This window comes from Panicum virgatum, chromosome 4N, assembly GCF_016808335.1.
Source record: "Panicum virgatum strain AP13 chromosome 4N, P.virgatum_v5, whole genome shotgun sequence".
Taxonomy (NCBI): domain Eukaryota; kingdom Viridiplantae; phylum Streptophyta; class Magnoliopsida; order Poales; family Poaceae; genus Panicum; species Panicum virgatum.
This window is the reverse complement of record NC_053148.1, coordinates 2658127-2678136: the sequence shown is the minus strand read 5'-3', so window position 1 is coordinate 2678136 and position 20010 is coordinate 2658127. Positions and strand designations below refer to the sequence as shown.

General features: G+C 47.2%; 3 protein-coding genes across 7 annotated transcripts; 1 reads left to right on the top strand and 2 right to left on the bottom strand.

The window, feature by feature from the left end:
- Positions 1–568: 568 nt before the first annotated feature.
- LOC120669923 (probable CCR4-associated factor 1 homolog 11) lies at positions 569–1864 on the bottom strand. Its single transcript, XM_039949829.1, has one exon. The coding sequence runs from the start codon at positions 1670–1672 to the stop codon at positions 737–739; it is 936 nt and encodes a 311-aa protein (XP_039805763.1). The 5' UTR covers positions 1673–1864; the 3' UTR covers positions 569–736.
- A 113-nt stretch (positions 1865–1977) lies between these two features.
- Positions 1978–6595, bottom strand: LOC120669922 (RNA demethylase ALKBH9B-like). The gene is made up of 6 exons (XM_039949828.1): positions 6252–6595; positions 5647–6147; positions 3992–4077; positions 3591–3901; positions 3011–3082; positions 1978–2928 (listed from the first exon to the last, which is right to left on the bottom strand). Exons 1-6 carry the CDS (start codon positions 6463–6465, stop codon positions 2259–2261), a joined length of 1854 nt encoding a protein of 617 aa, XP_039805762.1. The 5' UTR covers positions 6466–6595; the 3' UTR covers positions 1978–2258.
- A 211-nt stretch (positions 6596–6806) lies between these two features.
- On the top strand, positions 6807–11976 carry LOC120670030 (peptide methionine sulfoxide reductase A5-like). Of its 5 annotated transcripts, none has more exons than XR_005673008.1 (6): positions 6807–8888; positions 9199–9721; positions 9853–10316; positions 10562–10674; positions 11194–11338; positions 11428–11976. XR_005673008.1 is itself a non-coding variant. In XM_039949996.1 (6 exons), the coding sequence occupies exons 3-6, from the start codon at positions 10032–10034 to the stop codon at positions 11623–11625; spliced, it is 741 nt and encodes a 246-aa protein (XP_039805930.1). In that variant the 5' UTR covers positions 7757–8888; positions 9199–9504; positions 9580–10031; the 3' UTR covers positions 11626–11976. The 5 variants fall into 5 exon arrangements, 2 of the variants coding, with proteins under 2 accessions (XP_039805930.1, XP_039805929.1); XM_039949996.1 differs by having other exon boundaries at positions 7757–8888; positions 9199–9504; positions 9580–10316; XM_039949995.1 differs by having other exon boundaries at positions 8634–8888.
- The last annotated feature ends 8034 nt before the right edge of the window (positions 11977–20010 follow it).

The window sequence follows — 20010 nt, the reverse complement described above, 5'->3', positions numbered from 1 at the left end:
GAAAAAATAGCCGATATCTAATTTTATCGGACCCTAGGAATAAAAGGGATATATCAGAAATTTCGGTGAATAAGGAAACCTAGCTAGAATTGCATGGACATGACATATGAATAGGATGTTATCTAGCAAAACTGTGGAGTACATAGTTGCCAAAGAGCCCAACCACACTGTCCTAAAATACAACAGTAAGAACTACCTCAAATATAAAAGCAAGAACAACCTCACCAGGCACAAAAACAACAGTAAGAACTAGCTATCTGAAATTTTAGCGCTAGTGATGTGCGCCGCAGCGGCCGGCAGCCCGGAGCCGCGGCGCGTGTGTGGTGCGCGCACCGGCCGTGAGCGGCTCGGTGGCGTCGTGTCCTGCAGGGTTCAGGCAGGCTCGGTGTGCAGCAGCAGGGAGCTCCGGTGACGCGCCCCCGCGCGGATGCCGTCGGGCTGTACGGCCACAGCGGCCGGCGAAAAGTTGAAAGCGCGGGTATGAACGCAAAAGTTGAGGAGCTCAGTAGAAGCACAACATTATCAGGTTGTCCACCTGTGCCTATTACTGAATCAGTTGTTGCTAGTTTTTGAGAGTTCAGACGATTATAGTTGATAAAAACACATGCATAATCAAATGCATGATCAAATAAAGTAAAACGACCCCCTTCGATCAATCCTAACTTCCTAACAGTAATTTGTACAAAACTACACTAATCGCACTAGCTACAAGCTACACTAAATCTACGATGGTGCGCTACGCTAAATCTACGATGGTGCCGGCGTGCGAGAGCACGTTGCAGTTCCTGAAGAAGCGGTCCACCATCGCCAGGAGCACGTCGGTGGTGAGCAGGCTGTCGGAGCCGGCGCAGTGCGCGCGGCCGGCGGCGCGCTTGACGCCGAGCGCGGCGGCCACCTGCTCCAGCCCCCCGCGGATGCCACAGCACCTGGCGAGGTGCTTCGCGTCGAGCACCTTGGGCCCGAAGAGCCCCTGGAGCAGGGCGTGGAAGCCGTCCAGCGTGTCCGGCAGCGGGCGGCCGCCGGTGAGCACCTTGGCGAGGTACGCGAAGTCGTAGGCGCCGGCGAACGCCGCCCAGGTGAGCTGCCCGCAGCCGAGGCCGCAGCGGTAGAACCCGACGGCGAAGTCGTCCGGGCGGACGCCGAACTGGCGCAGCGTGCCGAAGTCCATGCCCTGCGCGCGGAGCATGTCGATGGAGGCCGGCGCGTGCGGGTCGCGCGCGGGGTCGAAGCCCCGGACGTTGAACTGCCACGCGACGGGGCAGCGGCCGGCGGCGCCCGACAGCGCGAACCCGACCTGGAGCAGCTTGAGGTCGTCGACGTTCCTCTTCACGAGCGCGTAGCTCTCGCGCGGGCCGCGGAGGTAGCGCGGCGTGCCCGAGTCGTGCACGGCGCCGGGGAACTCCGTGTCCACGCACACGCAGGGGTAGTAGGGCAGCAGCGCCGCGATGTTGGCGAGCTCCTCCTCGAGGTTCCCGGACCACACGTCCCGGACCTCGGCCTTGGTGGCGGCGGCGCTCGAGGCCGAGTACACCAGCTGCGCGGGCGGCGGCGCGTACGGCACCATCATGGCTGGGTGATACTGGGGCACGATGTGCATGAAGCTAGACGACGGCAGAGGCGGCGGCGGCGGTTGAGGGTGGATGACGGCAGGGCCGCCGTCGCGGGAGGGCATCGTCGTGGCTCAAGAGCACCGGTGATTCGGCCGAGTTCTTGCTTCGTTCGGGGTGTTGGATCGTGGCCGCGTCCTGGTTTTATGGTGGCGGCGCAAGATTAGGGGGGGCGTACCGACCTCGGATTGCCGAGGCGGACCAGGTCAGGTCAGACTCCAACTCGACTCCGACCCTGATATTTTTCCGGTTTCCCATCCTGAAACCACAATCCACAACCCGACGAACAATCCGACTCCTAACCAGAAACGATCGGCCTCGTCTAGGGTTTCCACCCTGCGACGGTCGGTCACCAATGGCACAGTCATGATTCTATTTCTATCAAATCAAATTATTGAGTCATCATCATCAATCACCAATGCATCAGTCAAAAATACAACATCCGGCAGACTCCTTATCTACACATGAGCAGGAAGAACCTGATTACTCCTGCAAGCAAACTTTGTTCCTAGTCCATTCAGTACGCGCCGTCTACCATGAGAAGTTCTACGCTATCTTTTGGTGCTTTTGTATTCACCCAATGCAATATTATACAGATTAAATATCCGTTCAGATGTCCAGGGCTCTTTCCACAAAAGATTTCAGCACGGCTCAGTCATCCAGGCTTACTCTGGTCCTCCTTGGCTTGTTATACAAGGTTCGCCCGCTAGCATGAGGCTGGTCACCTGATTCACGGCTTGATATTGGAAGGGGATCCATGTCGTCGTTTATTGTCCGGTTTATCAACGAGATCTGTCTATGCTCCACCCGTGGTCTCCTTCCCACAGATTCCACACCATCTTCACTGGAATTAATACCATTGCCATGCCGTCTCTCTTGTGGCAACGGATGTGGCCACTCTCTGATATCATCCACCTGAGCCTGCATGCCAAGAGCATTAGATTGATATCTCGGTTCCCTTGACCACCTGCCAGAGCTCCTTTCTCTCTCTGCACTTGATGCAGAGACAGGGCGCTGGCCATGCAGACTTTGCCGGGACAGAACTTCTACTGCAGGAGCTTGATCATGTCCAGGAGGTTGGTCTCCAAGAATGCCGCCTCCAACTTTCCCAGAAGATGTTCTTCCTTTAGACCTCTTGCCTCTGGATAGATTGCTCAGATTTGTTATTTGGACATCAGGTAGCTTGCTCCTGCCTTCATTTGATGATCTGCCACCTTCTTGCACAACTGTCCCTAGAGGTGTAAGGTTAAGCAGTTCGGGATCATCTTTAAAATTGAATGGACGCTTTGCTGGGTCCATTTTTCTGAAGGTAATGGATATCCTGTGTTTTAGAAAGCAGTGCATCAAATATTTAATGTGAAAGTCCCATAAGTTCTGAAAAAATACAACAGATGAGTGCAAACCTTTTGGTCGGGACTGCTGGAACACAATGCTTTGCTACATCAGCACCATTGCCGTTCAGGACAAGCACAGACCTGTGAATGTTCATATTTAGTAAAAACTGCACAGTAAAACTGATGTACTTATGATTTATAAATACTAGTTTTGTGAACTCTACCACTAGAAAACAAAGATACTACTTTGAAAATAATGTAAAATTACAGATATAACTCTGGTAATTTAAATGGGAACAAGATACACAAACAAAATCTAACTGTTAAAAATAGACCTTTGCAGCAATCTGCAGCAAAACAAGATCCATAAAAATAAATCATTACAAAATAGATCTTGGAAGAAAAAACTTCTGAAAAGTACAGACCCAAAGAAAACAATTTTACTAAAACTGTACCATGCAGCAACAAATCATTTATAGAAGTCAAATGAGCTACTAAAGTCTTCAAAATTGTATATATTCATAACTTTGAAATGCCAAGAAATAAAATCAATTTTCCAACTATCCAAATAGTATATAATTATAAATAAGTGCAACTACCTTAATAAGAAATCAACTAGCAGAAGGAAAGAACATGGCAAGATATGTACCCGACGGGGAGAGGGATCGCAATTGAACCAGTGAATTCTCCAGGGGCAGAAGCTCTCAGGTTTGATCCAAAAAGAATGTTGCATTCACTGAGGAAAGAAACGGTACAAAATGGCCGAACAAAATCATGGCTATCTATATGTGGTGGGATGCAATCTGCAGGTTCATATATATTTACAATGCAGCTGTCTGGTACACAAGTCGGCGGCAGAACTTGCCATCGTACCAGTCTCTTAACCATAGTCTTAAAGAGATCAGGCATTGGATCAGAAACAATGGTCTGTATAATGCCTGGTGGATTTCCGTTCTTATCCTGCCATGAAGATTTAGTTCAAATTTACATATGAGGCTCAACAATGTTACATGTAGTTCACAAGATGATGGAATTCTCGGAGGAAAGTACCGTAGCATAATTGTAACAGCATCCAAATTGGATTGTTACCCGGCCTTTACCACGCATCCATTTTTGAGGTTCAGTGTATGTGCGATCTGACATGAGAGGAAACATAACAGGATTCAGACACACAAAATAGAAAGCTAAATATGGCAAACAAACGACTGCAACTTAACAGTTTCATACAATCTACAGTAATACTATATTAATATTTGAGTATCAATAGAAGAAAACATTAAGAGCATAATCTAACATTATTATACAGTTTGCGATATAGGAAGTATAACAATAGTAAAATTGCATTAGAATTAGAAGTCCAATTTATTTATTTTCCATTTCTGCTTTCACCTAAATGTTAACTAAGTTAAAACAACAACAGCAATCATTTGATAAAAATTGGATTAATTCGATTAAGACATCATGCCACCCCTCGAAGGAGGAACTGAAATCAATATAATGTAATCCAGTAAAAGACGAATTCATAACATCCACTAGCTTGACTTGTCATTGAGAAGTTTGAAAGATTGACTTCTCAAAGCTTGCAATGCAAAGTCAAGCTGTGATTACATGCCTGTTCATGGTGAGGGTGTGAAGTCATGAAAGTCATCTCAATCTTATAGTATTAACACAGACTATTACTGTAATAATATATTGGCTTCAGTTTGCACAATATTCTATATATGTAAAAAAGGCATCGGTGCTCCATGCTCCACAGAATCAGATACACAAAAATATGGCATGTGCAATCAGCCCACACTAAGAGAAACAGGGTTTGCATGAATTTGAATATTCCACTCTACATAATGCATTTCTGTATGGTTTCAACAAAATATCTCGTTTTCTGAAATATGAAGAATAAAGTGCATTTAAGGATTCATCTAACCAAAGTTAAGGACAGTCCAATGCCCCACTCCACTACTAATACACTATACTCCTGTTGAAAGTTGGATCCAGGGCTGGAAGGTGGAAGCAATAGAGTAAGGTCTGCATGTTTGTTTGCTTGCAAATGCTAATGTGAAAAACTACAATTGATCTACAAACACATGAGAAAAGGAAACCAGAAAAATGCATGTACAATAATAAATGGTGCTGAATTAGTAATGCTAGAATGTTAAGGCTTATAGTTTGTACAAACAAGTAAGCACTGGTGTAGCAGACTCATGTGCATGATTTTTTAGGCGTCCTAGGTGTATCCATAATGCCGCAGGATGACAGGACACACAAAAGGTCCTAATTACACTTTGTCGCCTACTAGGGGGGCCAATGGCAATGGACGCCACAACACGTCAAAAACCATGGTCATGTGTCATGTGTGTAATAAGAAAAAATTATATGGGTAGCATTTGATAAAAGAAATGATTTTCTATATTATTATCAGTAAGTCTTTTCGATAACAGTCATACTCAAGGGGATAATTCTGGAGCTATATAGTTGACCTCATATGGTAGCATATAACTATGGAACTTCTGGTACTACATAGTTTACCTCATATGGCAACATATAACTATGGAACTTTGAAATGAATTCTCACTAGCCCCGAGCTAATGCTAACTTTATCCAAATATTTCTCCAATGCCTAGCCATTATGAAAATTCAATGATTTCAAACCCCAATTTCCAGGGCAAAGCACATCAGGCCAAATATAAGAACCAAGTGACACTCACCTCCAAGCTCCCCACGCCTGCCTCTCTCCTGGAGGTCATATACGCATTCGACAATGCGCCGCTGCTCAGCTGAGCTGAATACACCGGCATGAAGCTCAATGCCCTCAAGGATGTTGACGAGGCGGCCATTAATTCTCTCGAGGCAGATGAAATCCTTCTTCCGCACCACGTTCTTGAACCTCCTCTGTTCCCGCTGGTCCCTCGTCAGCTGCACCTTGGGCCTCCCAACCTCGTCCCCCTCCTCCCCGTCATCAGCCGCCGCGGCCGGCGCGTCCTCCTCCGCCGCCGCAGCGAGCTCGTCCTCCTGCGCCATATCCGCCCACGACATCCTCGGCTTCTCCGCCGGCGCCGGCTGCTGCTGCGGCGGCGGCGGTGGCGGAGGATCCGAATCCCATCCGCTGGGCTCGAAAGGCGGGTGCTTCTGGGGCGCGGGATCCGAGTCCCACCCCGTCGGCTCAATCTGATCGATCTGGAGCGTCGGCGTCGGCGGCGATTCCTCATCTGCCCGGGGTTGGAAGGGTGTCAGGCACAAGAACTAACCAAAAAACCCTAGTAGCACAAGTGTACGTCTACACAGAATCCCAACCACGGCGGCCGGCGGTTACCTCGCGGGAGCAAGGAGTCGACGCGGCCGCGGAGCGACTCGACGCAGGAGGGGCAGAGGCCCGCGGACAGGAAGGGGAGCCATGTGGTGAGGAACTCCCCCGCGATGGCCAGCTCCTCGCTCGTGTACCCCTGCACGAGCGCCATCGGGTCGGCGCCGCCGCCGCCGCCGCCGCCGCCGCCACCGGAGGAGGAGGAGGAGGGCGCCATATCCATCGCCCGCCGGTGGTGAGGAACTCCCCCGCTCTGTCCCTGACGCGTGGGCCCCTCGCCGCCGGCACTCCCCCTTCGCCGCCGCCTCGCTGGCCTCGATTTCGATTCGACGCTTCGCCTTTCGGGAAAGGTTTGGGTGCGCTTCCGTATAGATAGCCTAGCCGTATTTTGCCGTACAGAGCCAACGCCTCGGCAGCCGCGTTGGGCTCTGGCGGGTGGGACCCAGCAATCGTAGCCGTCGGTGGCAGGATCGGACGGCCAGGATCTGAAGCTTTGACGGGGAGAGGAAACATAACGGGAGTCGCTTGGTCTGGTAACTCTGTGTCTGCCTGTTTCAAAAAAAAAAAAACTCTGTGTCTGCCAAGTAAAGTATGGTGGCTTCGGCAGCGCTGCGCCGGCTCCGCTCCTCGCGGCGGCTCCGGCTTGCCGGCGACGGCGCCTACGGCAGCGCGAGTGCCTCCGCCGCTTCCGTCGGGCTGGAGCGCGTGGAGGACACGAGCCGCCGCATCGCGGAGCTGGCCGCGGAGGGGCGCGTGTGGGACGCGCGCAGGCTGTTCGACGGGACGCCCGACCGGGACGTGGTGACCTGGACGGCCATGGTGTCGGCGTACGCGCGGCGCGGGATGCTGCGGGACGCGCGGGCGCTGTTCAACCGCCCCGACGCGCGTCGGAACGTGGTCACCTGGACGGCGCTCCTCTCCGGGTACGCGCGCGCACGCCGCGTTGACGAGGCCGAGGCGCTGTTCGAGCGGATGCCCCAGCGGAACGTCGTGTCCTGGAACACGATGCTGGAGGCATACGTCGCTGCGGGCCGAGTGGATGATGCCTGTGCGCTGTTCGACCGCATGCCAGTGAGGGATGCCGGCTCATGGAACATTCTGCTGGCCGGACTGGTGCGGTCAGGGAGCGTGGATAGTGCGCGAGAGCTGTTTGCAAGAATGCCAGATAGGGATGTGATGGCTTATACGACCATGGTTACCGGCATTGCGTGGTACGGTAATGTTGATGAAGCTCGAGTGTTGTTCGATGTCATGCCAAGCAGGAATGTGGTTTCTTGGAACGCCATGATCTCTGGGTACATAAGTAATGACAGGATTGATGAAGCGCTGGATTTGTTCATGAAGATGCACAGGAGGGATGTTGCTTCTTGGAACATTATGATTAACGGTTTTATCCGGAGAAAAGATTTGAAGAGGGCACGGGAGCTATTTGATGAGGCACCTGAAAGGAATGTTGTCACTTGGACTACCATGATAAATGGTTACTTGCAAGGCATGCAAAGTGAAATGGCACTGGGGTTCTTTAATGGTATGCTTACGGCAGGTATCAGACCAAATAAAGTGACATTTTTGGGTGCTATTGATGCTTGCAGCAACCTTGCGGCACTCTGTGAAGGGCAGCAGGTGCATCAAATGTTATGCAAAACGGCATTTCAGTTTGATACTTTTGTCGAGTCCGCCCTGATGAATTTATATTCCAAGTGTGGCGAAATTGGGTTGGCAAGAAAGTTGTTTGATCTTTCTAGGGAGAAGGACTTGATCTCTTGGAATGGAATCATTGCGGCATATGCGCATCATGTTGTTGGCATAGAAGCTATACGCCTGTATGACAAGATGCAAGAAAATGGATATAAGCCTAATGATGTCACATATGTGGTGTTGCTCTCAGCATGTAGCCACTCTGGTTTGGTTGATGAAGGGCTTAGGATCTTTGAATCAATGGTTAAAGATAGGTCAGTTGCTGTGCGTGATGAACATTATACTAGCTTGATTGATCTTTGTAGCCGAGCAGGACGGCTTGATGATGCCAAAAGGTTAATTCACTGCCTGAAGATTAAGCCTGCATCAGGTTCTGTCTGGAGTGCCCTTCTAGGTGGGTGTAATGCACATGGAAATGTGAGCATTGGCAATTTGGCAGCTAGAAGTCTCTTAGAAGCAGAACCTGATAATGCTGGAACTTATACTCTCCTGTCTAACATCTATGCTTCTGCTGGTAAGTGGAAAGAAGCAGCACAGATTAGGTCAGAGATGAATAATCGTGGACTGAAGAAACAACCAGGATGCAGTTGGATTGAGGTGGCAAATAAGGTTCATGTATTTGTAACACGTGATAATTCCCATAGTGAATCTGACTTGATCAATGGTCTGGTACAAGATATCCATCACATGATGAGGATTGCTGGAACTGTTCCCACTGACAATATGCTAGTTGATGAGGAGGTAGTGGCTATTTAGTTACAATCGGAAGTAGTTTCATTTGAACTGCGAGGATTCAGTCAAACAAAGTAACCTCCAGCATTCAATCCAACCTTCTAGAGTATGTTTGGCGTCCATAAAGCGGCTGCCCTGTCATCTGAATCTTGACTCCTTGGGTTTTGGATCATGCCTTGCCAACTTTGCTAATTTATTTAGCACCTTCTGTCTCAGGTTATGGTTCTTCCGAACTCAAATTTTACTGCTATCAGATTAATTTTTCCTCTTTTGCCCATTCCATTATTTTGATTGTTTAGATTGCTATCACAAACGACAGATGAGTAATAATTGTTTCCCAATCGTTTTTGCACTTCTCACACTGGTTTGGAGAATGGACTTCTTACTGTTTTGATTCAGATTTGCAGTACAATAATCTTACAACAATAGAAGTATTTAGTGGTGACAGTCAGGAATTAGAGTTACACTGGCATATAACGAATTATATGATCCTAACTTATTGTTTAACACTGGTGCTCTCCTGCAGGTTGTCTAATTTACCTCCAAGAAACTTTGCTTTATCCTTATCCATGGATTTGGACCTCAGACTCATCTTTGCCTTGGAAACAAGTTACTTCAGCTGCTAAGGTGCTTACAATCGTGGCATCGTACCATGCTTACCAATCCTTCAGCATGCAGATGAAAGGCCATGCTTACCTTGGACTTCCAGTCTCAGGCTCCAGTTGACAAAAGAAGTTTGGAGACACCAAAAGGCAAAAACTTTTATGCAGGTCTCCTGGTGGCAATGAACCCAGTACGAGCAATAACTTCAGAAAATAGCTACCTTGAGCAGGTGAGGAGGACTTGCCAATCTCAAACATGCAGCAAATAGTTCCGGAGCACTGATCTTGTTGTTTTGGAATAGAAGGGCAGTTTCATATGCCGGAATAATAACAATGGATATGGATATGTTTGCTCTGCTGCTGGTTCTTCACTTGATTGCTGGAGGGATTTTTTACATACCCACTCAAGGTGCCAAACAAATAATCCCGTATTCTTTGCCTTAGAAGGTATATACTGTATACCTGCTTGTAATTGTAAATATTTCATGGACACATTTCAATACTGTACATGGCTGCTTCTCATGTGAGTTTGTCTTCGGCCACTCATCTCTTCTTTTTTTACCTTCCATTGGGCCCAGACGTGATCTTCAGGCCCAACATTAGTGGGTGGATCACTGTCCGGCCCAAACGGCCCAACTGCCATATCAGCCCACCACCACCAACCCCACTCCACAACCTCTTCGAATAGTCCCACCACACCGACGAGCAGGACTGCAGGAGGCACGCTCCTCCCCGATCCCGATCTCCGGCCGACGCCATGGCCGCCGCCGCAGGCATCGCGGCGGTAGTAGGGGTGCTCGTCCTCCTCGTCGCGGGGGGCTCGGGCGCACGCCTCCCCGCCCGCGGCGCCGCGGACCGCGGACAGGCGTTGCCGCGCGGGGGAGCGCCGGCCACGGCGGTGTTCGCGCTGGGCAGCTTCTGGAGGTCGGAGGCGGCGTTTAGCTGCCTTCCCGGCGTGATCCGCACCTCCGTTGGTTATGCTGGCGGCTCCAAGGTCAACCCCGAGTACCGCAACCTCGCCGACCACGCCGAGTGCGTCAAGGTGCAAAACCCACCCCTCTACTACTTCTCTCCTATGCATCGAAATGGTTCATTCAGTTCATATGCAACCGTGTAATTAAAGAAATTGACGCTTGCTTTGTCTTGCGTGTTGACATGCTAGATCCTGCTCCTGTTTTTTTAATTGATTTAATTGTTTCTGTTTTAATTTTGGAAGTACTAAGCACTGAAGCGTTATGTGAGCAATGATAATTGGCAGTGACAGGTTTCCGCTCTTGAATCATGTAGGTTGAGTATGAACCCCGTCTGATTCACTACAAGCAGCTTTTGGATGTGTTTTGGGCAAGTCATGATCCACGGGAGGTGTTTGGGCAAGGGCCAGATGTTGGCAACCAGTACAGGTATTTGAGTTATCATCTCTTTCTGGTAAAAGTGATATTTTTTTGCATGACTTGCCATGGAAGTTTTGTCTATTGAGTTTGTGATTGTGATCATCTTTGCTTGGTGTCCAGTGCCCATTCCATGGTAGATAATTTTTTGTTGTGTTGCTTCGCTGATGCTATTGTCAGACTAAAGCCATCATTTTTTCCTTCAATTTTGTTGTTGTGAAACTGATAATAAATTTGATTGACCAACGTCCTGTACCAAGTTTGTGGTTGGTGATTTTTTGTTACAATGCTTGCATGATTCTTCTATCAGATATTTAAAACCACCATTTTTCCTTTAAATCATAGTATTCTGAAATTGATAATTGATTGGGCTGACAAGCATCTTTTTGTGTTATGCTGTATCATAGCACTATTATCTTAAGCAAATAACAATAATTTTCATGAAACATGAATGGACATTATGGTTGTTTTGTGGTTGGATATGTCCAAAAGACATTACGACTAATTGTGGAGTCACTGATGTGACTGCAGATCTGTCATCTTCACTAATGGAACCATTGAGGCCAGATTGGCTGCTCTTAGCAAAGAAAAAGAACAAGCTAAAGATCGCAGCAGTGTTATTACCACACAGATCCAACCATTGGGGGTGTTTCATCCTGCTGAACCAGAACATCAGGTAACAACTCCACTATACTTCCCTGTGAGGATCCAGATACATTGCATTATGGTTTTGTTTACATTTTATGAGCTGAATTTCTATGCTAGAAATTTGAACTGAAGCGCAAGCCATTCCTCCTGCAATTAATTGGGAATTTGCCAGAGGAGGAGCTGCTAACATCAACACTAGCTGCAAAGCTGAATGCATATGCTGCTGAGCTCTGCCCTGCGAATACCCAAAAGAGAATTCGCTCCAAGATTGATGAGATTGCTAAGAAAGGATGGCCCATCTTAAGGGAAATTTAGTTGATACTAGATCCTGGACTCAAATCGGTTGTTGCAGTGTAGACACAAGAAAGGTGCATGATTTTGCAGAAAATAATTTTAGGAATATTTCTTCTGTGCACCATTGCCATGATGGCCTCAGTCATCCATTCTTCACTTTGCTCACAAAGATAGTTGTGCATAGCATGTGCATTGAAATTGTGACTATAGAAGTGTGTGTTACCCCATTTGTAACCCGAAATCATGGTCCAAGCTTACTGAACAAACAGTAGTTGTCCGTTGTAATTTTGATTGTTCATTTGTGAAAATATAGATTTTGTTCTTATTCAGCAGAGCTTGTGCATGTGAATATGACCATGAAAGGTTTATTGATGGGGAAGATTCCATGTATTCAATTTTTCTGCAGAAATTGTATGTCAGAGTTAAGTAGTATGTGTCTATAGAAAAGAAGAGCCTCAATGTTTGCTGAAAAAAGCAGCTTCAAATGCATTTATCTGCCTCAATTTTTACTAAACAGTTTAGAAAAGAATTACAACAACTAAAACATACACCAGCTTTCTAAATATTCATATTCGGTGAGGTGGTTATTGCATGAAAATGGCGCTACTCGTGATGGGAAAAATAGTTGCGGAAAACTGTCTTTTGTAGAGCCTACACCAAACTTCCAAAACATGTCGGAGTGATGCCGGTGTGGAAAACTGTCTAGTTGCGGAAAACTGTCTTTTGTAGAGCCTACACCAAACTGTCCCACATTATTGGAGTACTAGACATGCAAACAAATCCAGATTATGTGGGATCCAGAAATGTTCATCAATAATATCCAATTTCAGTTCCCTCTAAAATCTCAACAAATCCAGATTTTGTGGCGATCCAGAAATGTTCATCAATAATATTCAATTTCAGTTCCCTCTAAAATCTCAACTACTCCGTAAAACTCATGGTGTAAGTTGGTTTTGAGCCAAATGGAATAGGAAAGCGAGATCTTTGGGGGCAGAATTGCATCTCATGTCCTGATGAAAGTAACAAGTAGGTTATATAACAAACCAAATACCAAAAATTCAGTTAGTTAATAGCAAGGTCTAAATCGTGATATACCTCATGAATAATAGGGTTGATTAGCATGCCTACCAAATAACAAGAGCATGACTTTCCACAAAAGTAAAGTTCAAAGAGTTTGAAAAAATTGCAGCAAACCTGGGGCCCAGTTTCAGACTTTTAGTTGAAGCGACACTACATCAGGTGTGTGATGCTGGATGGTAGAACTCATGAGCATGCATAAAACTGGTTGATTTGGTAGAACTTCCTTTGCGCCATCTTGTCAGTACATGGAATACATGGAATCAGTCTTCCCTGAGATCCAGCAAATCTGCAAATGCAATTTTATTCGATATGCAGTACTGAATTACTGACTTAAAAGCGAATAAGAAGTCCTAGAAAACCAAGCTCATCATTATTGCTGCTGTTATTTTGTCTCTTTCGTTATAGCACATTGCATTGTATTCATTCATTACGGTCTGAAGCTTGCCATGATTTTCCTAAATCTACAATTCATCATCTCATTTTAAGCTATTTTTTTTGTAAAACTAGCACTCATCACAGACGTCATTTGTTTGCTTGAACTACCTGCTCTTGATTCTCACATGAAGCTGTCCGGTGCGTGTTCAACAAATCTAAACTATACTACATATGTAAAGCTGTCCGGCGGCTCTAGCAGGGAGTAGCATCCAGCTGCGCTGCCGGCCGGCGAACGCTGTCGATCTCGATCATTTGCATACCGGGCCACGTATGATCATGTCAGACAGACAGATAAATGGTACAATCTTATACTATAATACTAGTTATGCGGCTCCAGCACATCCCAATAATGCAAAAGACATAGCACCACAAGCCTGCAACGGCTACATGTTAATTAACTTTAGTCTTAATTAATTAATTTGTAAATAGAACTAAACTTGAAATTAACATGAGACACTTGATGAATGATGACAAGTTGCGAAAAGTAGGGAAAATGAAAAATGCATGGATAGAGCTATACATTTTTAGGGAACATCAAAAGCTTCTTGTTGGAAAAAGTAGTCTGATTGAACTACAATCGCTCAGTTTTGGTACAACCTCCTTTGCACCCCCATTGCTGTATAGATTTTTTCCCCCCCTAGAGGATGTAGTTCTTCGTTTCAAAGCATGTAGTTGCATTACACGGCTTTCCAGCCGGGGTCAACCAAATGACGACAAGTCGACAACCCTGGTCGCGGAGTACGGCGGCCGGCGCTAGTGCCAGAAACGCCGCGAGGCAGCGAGGGAGGCGATGAAGAGGAGCGCGCCTTTACGGCCGGCGTCGCCGCTTCTACAGACATCGTCCACGTCGGACGTGGCAGAATGGATGGAGAAGTCGACGGTGGTGACTGGTGAACGTTCGAGGGACCGGCGGACGGTCGACGGTCGCTGCTGCCGGGGTTGCGCCTGCCTGCTGGGAATCTATTCATCGCGCGCGAGCGCGAGCCATCCTGTCGCAGAAAAAGGAGCACCAACGGCGCCGGAAAAGGGAGGAAGAAGAAGCGCCGCCACTGTTCATCTTCCTCGCGGAGGCGAGCGCGCCAATGAGGGGTGGGAGGTGGGGGAGGTCGGCCGCCGGCGGCCGGGGTGATGGAGGGCGGCGGCGGACCTTTAGGGTTTCGGACTGCCGGGGGTTCCAATGGCCGGCGGCCGTAGAAGAGGGGGCCGGGGACGGCGGCGATGGTTTGGCCGGCGGAGGGCAAGGCGGCGCGGGAGCGCCGCCGGCCGGGTAGGGAAGGAGCCCCGGTGGGCGGTGGCTGCGGCGGGCGGCAGCGGCGTGATGGCGAGCTTGATTAGAGTTAGCGGCGGTGGAGGGCGGCGGCGGAGGCGCCGAGGCGGCGCTGGAACCGAGGAAGGTGGGGGATGGCGGGGGAGCGACGCCGGAGAGGCTTTTGCGATGGGTCATCCCCAAATAGCAAACTGCGACAAATAGACGCCCCCAGTGTAGTGATTTGAATTGAAATTGGGATTGCTGGACTGGGATGCAGGGGGTGGTGCTTTGTCTGTTTCATCAGCAGGGGAGTATTGCATTTGCACGCTTGCACCTCTGATAGTCTGAATTTTTTTTTTCAGAACTTGCAGACAGGCCATCAGTGATCCATCAAATGAAGCTCCAACTAACGTTCTATGCTCTTTTCAGCATTGTACACACGTTATCGAAAGTTGGAACAGAGCATTTTTCCCGTTTGGACAGTTGTGGTTGGGTGTTAATGTTCTGAAGTCTGAATTTTTGCTTTGTCCATGAACATAAGAACATTGGTCTGAAACGGATCGGACGGCTCTGAGCTACCAGGGGGTGGAGGGCATCTGGAGTACCGTCTTCCCCTGGTCGAGGCCAACGCCACCCGCCGGAGCGTCCGGACGCGGCGAGGGACACGGCGGCTCCGCGTCACCAGGCATCTCAGCTTCTCGGCCGCACCACGAGGCGGCGCCGCTCCCGGAACGCCAGGTGCGCTTGGCGCAGCAACAGCACGCCGCGAGCTCTGACTACAAGCAGCGCGCGACGCGCCCCGGGAGACCGGGACTGCTCGGCGTCGGGCTCCGGCGGACTGGGTCCGCATCGGACTGTGCAGATGGACGGAAATCGGAAGCCGATGGTGGTGGACGTTCGATGAGCCGGCGGACGGTGGTTGCCGGACGTTCGAATGGGAGGAGGCAGGCGGCTGCACGCCGACGATGCGAATGGCGACTGCATGCGCGACATCGAAGTGTTTCTCTCAAGCGCTTGGTGCTCTGCCAGGCCTACATGGCTGGCTACAAAACATTTTACGAAAGACATGCGAATTTTTGATAAACTAACGACCAATAGAGATTGAATTTTAGACAATTGATTTGGAAAGTTGCACAATAGGAATAGTAATGACAAAAGCTGCAAGTTAGGCACGGAGTTTGGTTGCCTTACACCTTTGGAACATAGAAGAAAGGGGAAAATCTGTTTTTCAACCCTGAACTATCACGATAGTCTGATTTTGGCCCTTGAACTATGAAACCGGACATCCTACACCTCCAACTAACGAAACCGTTTGAAAAACAACCCTGGCTCAGCCAAAGGCGGTTTGCTACAGTAAAATTTCCAAATTTCACACCTCTCTCAATTAAATAATAAAGAAAGCATAGTTAATATTGTCTAAAACTCATGATATTTTTTTGGGAGGTAGATCAAAACACAAGGAATCTATTTTGGCTAGATGTGCTACAATAGACATAAAGGAATTTGAATTATAAAATTTTAAAAATAGATAGAATTCAAAATTCCTTGAATTTTTAGGTAAGCTAAACCTATGATAAAAATGCATTAAAAATATTATAATTCATAATTTTTTATTTAGTTTAGTTAGGTATTTTTTATTGGCCCACGTTCTATAGAAAATTCATAAATTAAAATTTGAGGAATCAAATTTGATTCAAATTTGAGCATTGCGAAGGAATTCAAAAACTTTCATAAAAACTTGGGCCAATAAAAAATACCTTATTAAACTAAATAAAAAAATATGAATTATCATATTTTTATTTTATTTTTATCAAAGGTTTAGCTAACCCAGAAATTCAAGAAATTTTGAATTCTACCCATTTTTAAAATTTTATAATTCAAATTTCATTATGTTTAATGTATCACATCTAGCCAAAATAAATTCCTTGTCTTTTGATCTACCTCCCAAAAAAATATCATGATTTTTAGACAATATTAACTATGCTTTCTTTATTATTTAATTGAGAGAGGTGTGAAATTCTAGAAATTTGGAAATTTTATTGTAGCAAAACCGCCTTTGGCTGAGCCAGGGTTGTTTTTCAGACGGTTTCGTTAGTTGGAGGTGTAGAATGTCCGGTTTTGTAGTTCAAGAGCCAAAATCAGACTATCGTGATAGTTTAGGGTTGAAAAATAGATTTTACCCTAGAAGAAACGGTAATGCTAATAACAAGACGTCCGACGTGGGATAAAAAATCGGACGCTGCTCCACCCACCGCTAACTGCTCCCAGCTTTATCCGTTCGCTCGGATCTACTTTCCACGTTGCCGTTGGGGAGGGGGTGGATTATCCACGTCCATACCCATATATTACCCATCCTCAATTAATCCATATTCATATGAATGGATAATTATCCAACGGGTATAGATGATTCAATGAATAGGATGCAGTTGGATGAAATGGGTATAGATAATAGACCTACAAGTGAAGTTTGATGAAATGCATCCCACATCAAGAGCCGGACTTTAAAAATAAAACCTCGCATTTATACTATAAAATTTTATCAAAATTGACTGAAATTTATTGGAGATGACTCAGTATGATCGGTAGCTACTCTGTGCAAAGCAGTGTGGCTAGACCTATACGTGGGCCCCACGTCAAGAGCCGGACCCTGAAAATAAAATCTCACGTTCACACTATAAAATTTTATCAAAATTGACTGAAATTTATTGTAGATGATTCAGTGTAACTGGCAGCAACTTTGTGCAAAACATTGTAGCTACACACGTGGGCCCACATCAAAGAGTGGAGCTACGAAACATAGGAGAATAGAGAAGAACTAACTAACGGGTACGTGGGTAAAACATGTATTATCCATATATACCCTACTCATATCCCAGTTGAGATGAATAATCCATACCCTACCCAAATACAATGGGTATAGATTTGAATAAGGGTGGTGGGTATCCAGTGGCAACTTTCTACTTCGGAGCTCCGCCTTCTGGTCGTCCGTTCGGCGTGCGACGTCCCCCACCTCCGTGCGGCTCGCTCTGCACAGCTTCTCCCCCACACCCGCGCAGCTAGCTCGCCTCTCATCCCCTCCGACGTCCTCCTCCCCCCACACTCGCAGCTCTGGGACCCACTCCGGCGACCTCCTCCTCGGCGCTCGGTCGGGCATGGGGGCGGCCGGCGTAGGCGCGGCAGAGCTTCTCCTCGGGGCGTGTCCGGTGCGGGCGGGCGCGGGTGGAGGTCCTCTTCAAGGCGAGGCCGTGCGCAGCGGCGCTCGTCGGGAGGAAGGGCGGCTGCGGACCGCCGCTCCCCGCAGCTTCCCCACGCAGGGGCGGGGTCCTCCTTAGCACGTGGCCGGGTACAGGCGTGGCGCAGCTTCTCCGTAGCTTCCATGCAGGCAGCTTCTAGAGGTTGAAGACGAGCAAAGGCTGGTCATGTTACAATAGGTATCCTATGATGTTGCAGTACATGTTGCATGTGTTTCATGTAGATGTTGTAAAAATATATTTTGAACAATGGTGTTGCAAGTGTTTAATTCGGATGTTGCAAGTGTTTAATCTGAATGTTTTTTTTTCTATGTTACGAATGCTATTATTCGCTGTTGCGTCGGACCGACGACGGAGCGTCCGATGGGAAACGTCCGGGCGCTAGCAAGCCCGTAGAAGAAAACAACTGATACTTCGGGCGCTAGCAAGCCCGTAGAATGATTGGACACTAATTATCTAATAAAAACGAAAGTGATACAGTAGCCGAACCCAAAATATTTCGCAGAGTAAACACGCCCAAAAGTAGATCAAATTCCACCACCTGCCATCTTCCCTCCAGTTTCGGACGTTTTAGGGCCCTCATATTGTCTTTTTCCTTATAAAATTTCACATGTTACCCTCTCACTTATATAGTTAGCCCTAACTTCCAAGCTTCACACTGTAGCGGAGTTGTTTTAAAGATCTTCTTGAGCCAGAATTTGGAGAATTTTTGGAGACAAATCATGTTTGAAGAACTACAAATTTGCAATCAGATTTAAGTACCATGTTAAGCATAGGCAGGCAGAACCAACACTACACGCATCGAAGAAGAGTGGATGTTTTGCCCTTGACCGTGACAAAAACGGGAGCCCCTGGCATCTGATCCGCCACGTGATCAAAGACGGGTTCTCATCTCCCCGCTTAATCGTGACCGGCATCGCACGGCATTTCAGTACAGACTACAGAGCCAGCCAATCATGTAGCATATCCATGCAAAACATAATACCCAGCAAGAGCAAACAAAAAAACTTCATGGATCTTGACGGAGAGCTTCCCTGTGAACTGAATAGTCAACCTAATCACCACCTTTGGTGCACCAAATAATCATATTACTATGGGACGAGAAGAAACCCGAGCGTCTGTTACTCCATGCAGTTCATTGGCAGCGTCCATTTTTCAGTTTCCCCTAAAATCTCAACTCATAATCAAGGTATAAATTTGTTTAAGGGCCAAATAAAATAGTAGCACAAGATGATTGTCTTGGGGCAGAGCTGCATATCATGTCCTAAAGGAAGTACCAAAAAACATAAAAGAAAGGTTGTCATGCCCATGCTACCAGAACTCTTGTTATATCAATGCAGCAGGTATAAATCATAAGTGGGTAGTAGGGTTCAACTAGCATGACCATCTAAGAAGAGCATGACTTTCTAGTAAAAAAACAAGAAAGAAGAGGGTGAATAAGTTTGCTATGATGAAAGGACCAATTTTCAGTTGAACTGAAGGTGTAGTACTTGTGATGTGTGGAAGTCTAACTCATGAGCAAGCTGTGCCTATGAGCACAGATCAGTGCCATTACTATTCTCGAAGAAAAGGTCAGTGCCCTTACAAGCATGACTAAAGAAACAATGGCATGAAGAAAACAGTTCTCTCTACAGGTTATGGGGCCGTGCCATCAGCTCCACCACATGCCATCTTCCCTTCAGTTTCGGAAATTTTTAGGAACTAATATTTTGTTTTTTTTTCTTTGATGTAATTTCCGATTTGCCGCGGGAACTAATGCAGGTTCTCATCACGTAGAGTGGGGATTTTGAACAAAGGGTGACATTTCAGTGAGACAGCCACCGTTTGCCTTGTCACTGACCTAATGAGAGAGCGTCTCAGGTTTCAGGACAGAAAACATTAGGTTCTTGAATATAGTCTCAAGGTTAAAGGCGACGGTGGTGACCGTGGTCGCAGGCAAGGTGAGCAGGCCATGTCAGGAAGGATGGTGGCCGTCGCCGATGGTTGTGGACAGCGTGTGGTGGCAGTGGAGGATAGTTGGAGGATAGTCCAGGGGATAATAGAAGCTTGGTCTACCGTGGGATGATAGAAGCTTTGCTTGGTCTACCGTGGGATAATAGAAGCTTTGCTTGGTGATCGAGATGCTCCGTGCTGTGCGTGTTGACGAGTTGTTGTGTCTAAAGTGTTTGCATTATTATATTATAGGCTGGAGTTAGTAAAAGAAATTAAAAAAAACAGCTTGAACTGGGTCACCCCTGCTTAACCATTTCTTGCGAAATTCTTGTGGTTTATGTCAACATGCCCCGCAACAAAAGTTTGCTGAAGAGCCATTCCTTTCACAGTCGCAGCCCCAAAACAGAGAGTATCTCAGGAACCTTGAGGTCATGTCTTCTGCAGCTGAAAGCAGGGTTC

Coding starts and splice junctions, on each gene's coding strand:
- LOC120669922 (XM_039949828.1), bottom strand. CDS start 6,465: ATGGATATGGCGCCCTCCTCCTCCTCCTCCGGTGGCGGCGGCGGCGGC. Junction 6,148..6,251: donor CGACTCCTTGCTCCCGCGAG/GTAACCGCCGGC, acceptor AACCCCGGGCAG/ATGAGGAATCGCCGCCGACG. Junction 2,929..3,010: donor CCAGCAGTCCCGACCAAAAG/GTTTGCACTCAT, acceptor TCTAAAACACAG/GATATCCATTACCTTCAGAA.
- LOC120669923 (XM_039949829.1), bottom strand. CDS start 1,672: ATGCCCTCCCGCGACGGCGGCCCTGCCGTCATCCACCCTCAACCGCCG.
- LOC120670030 (XM_039949996.1), top strand. CDS start 10,032: ATGGCCGCCGCCGCAGGCATCGCGGCGGTAGTAGGGGTGCTCGTCCTC. Junction 10,317..10,561: donor ACCACGCCGAGTGCGTCAAG/GTGCAAAACCCA, acceptor TGAATCATGTAG/GTTGAGTATGAACCCCGTCT. Junction 10,675..11,193: donor GATGTTGGCAACCAGTACAG/GTATTTGAGTTA, acceptor ATGTGACTGCAG/ATCTGTCATCTTCACTAATG.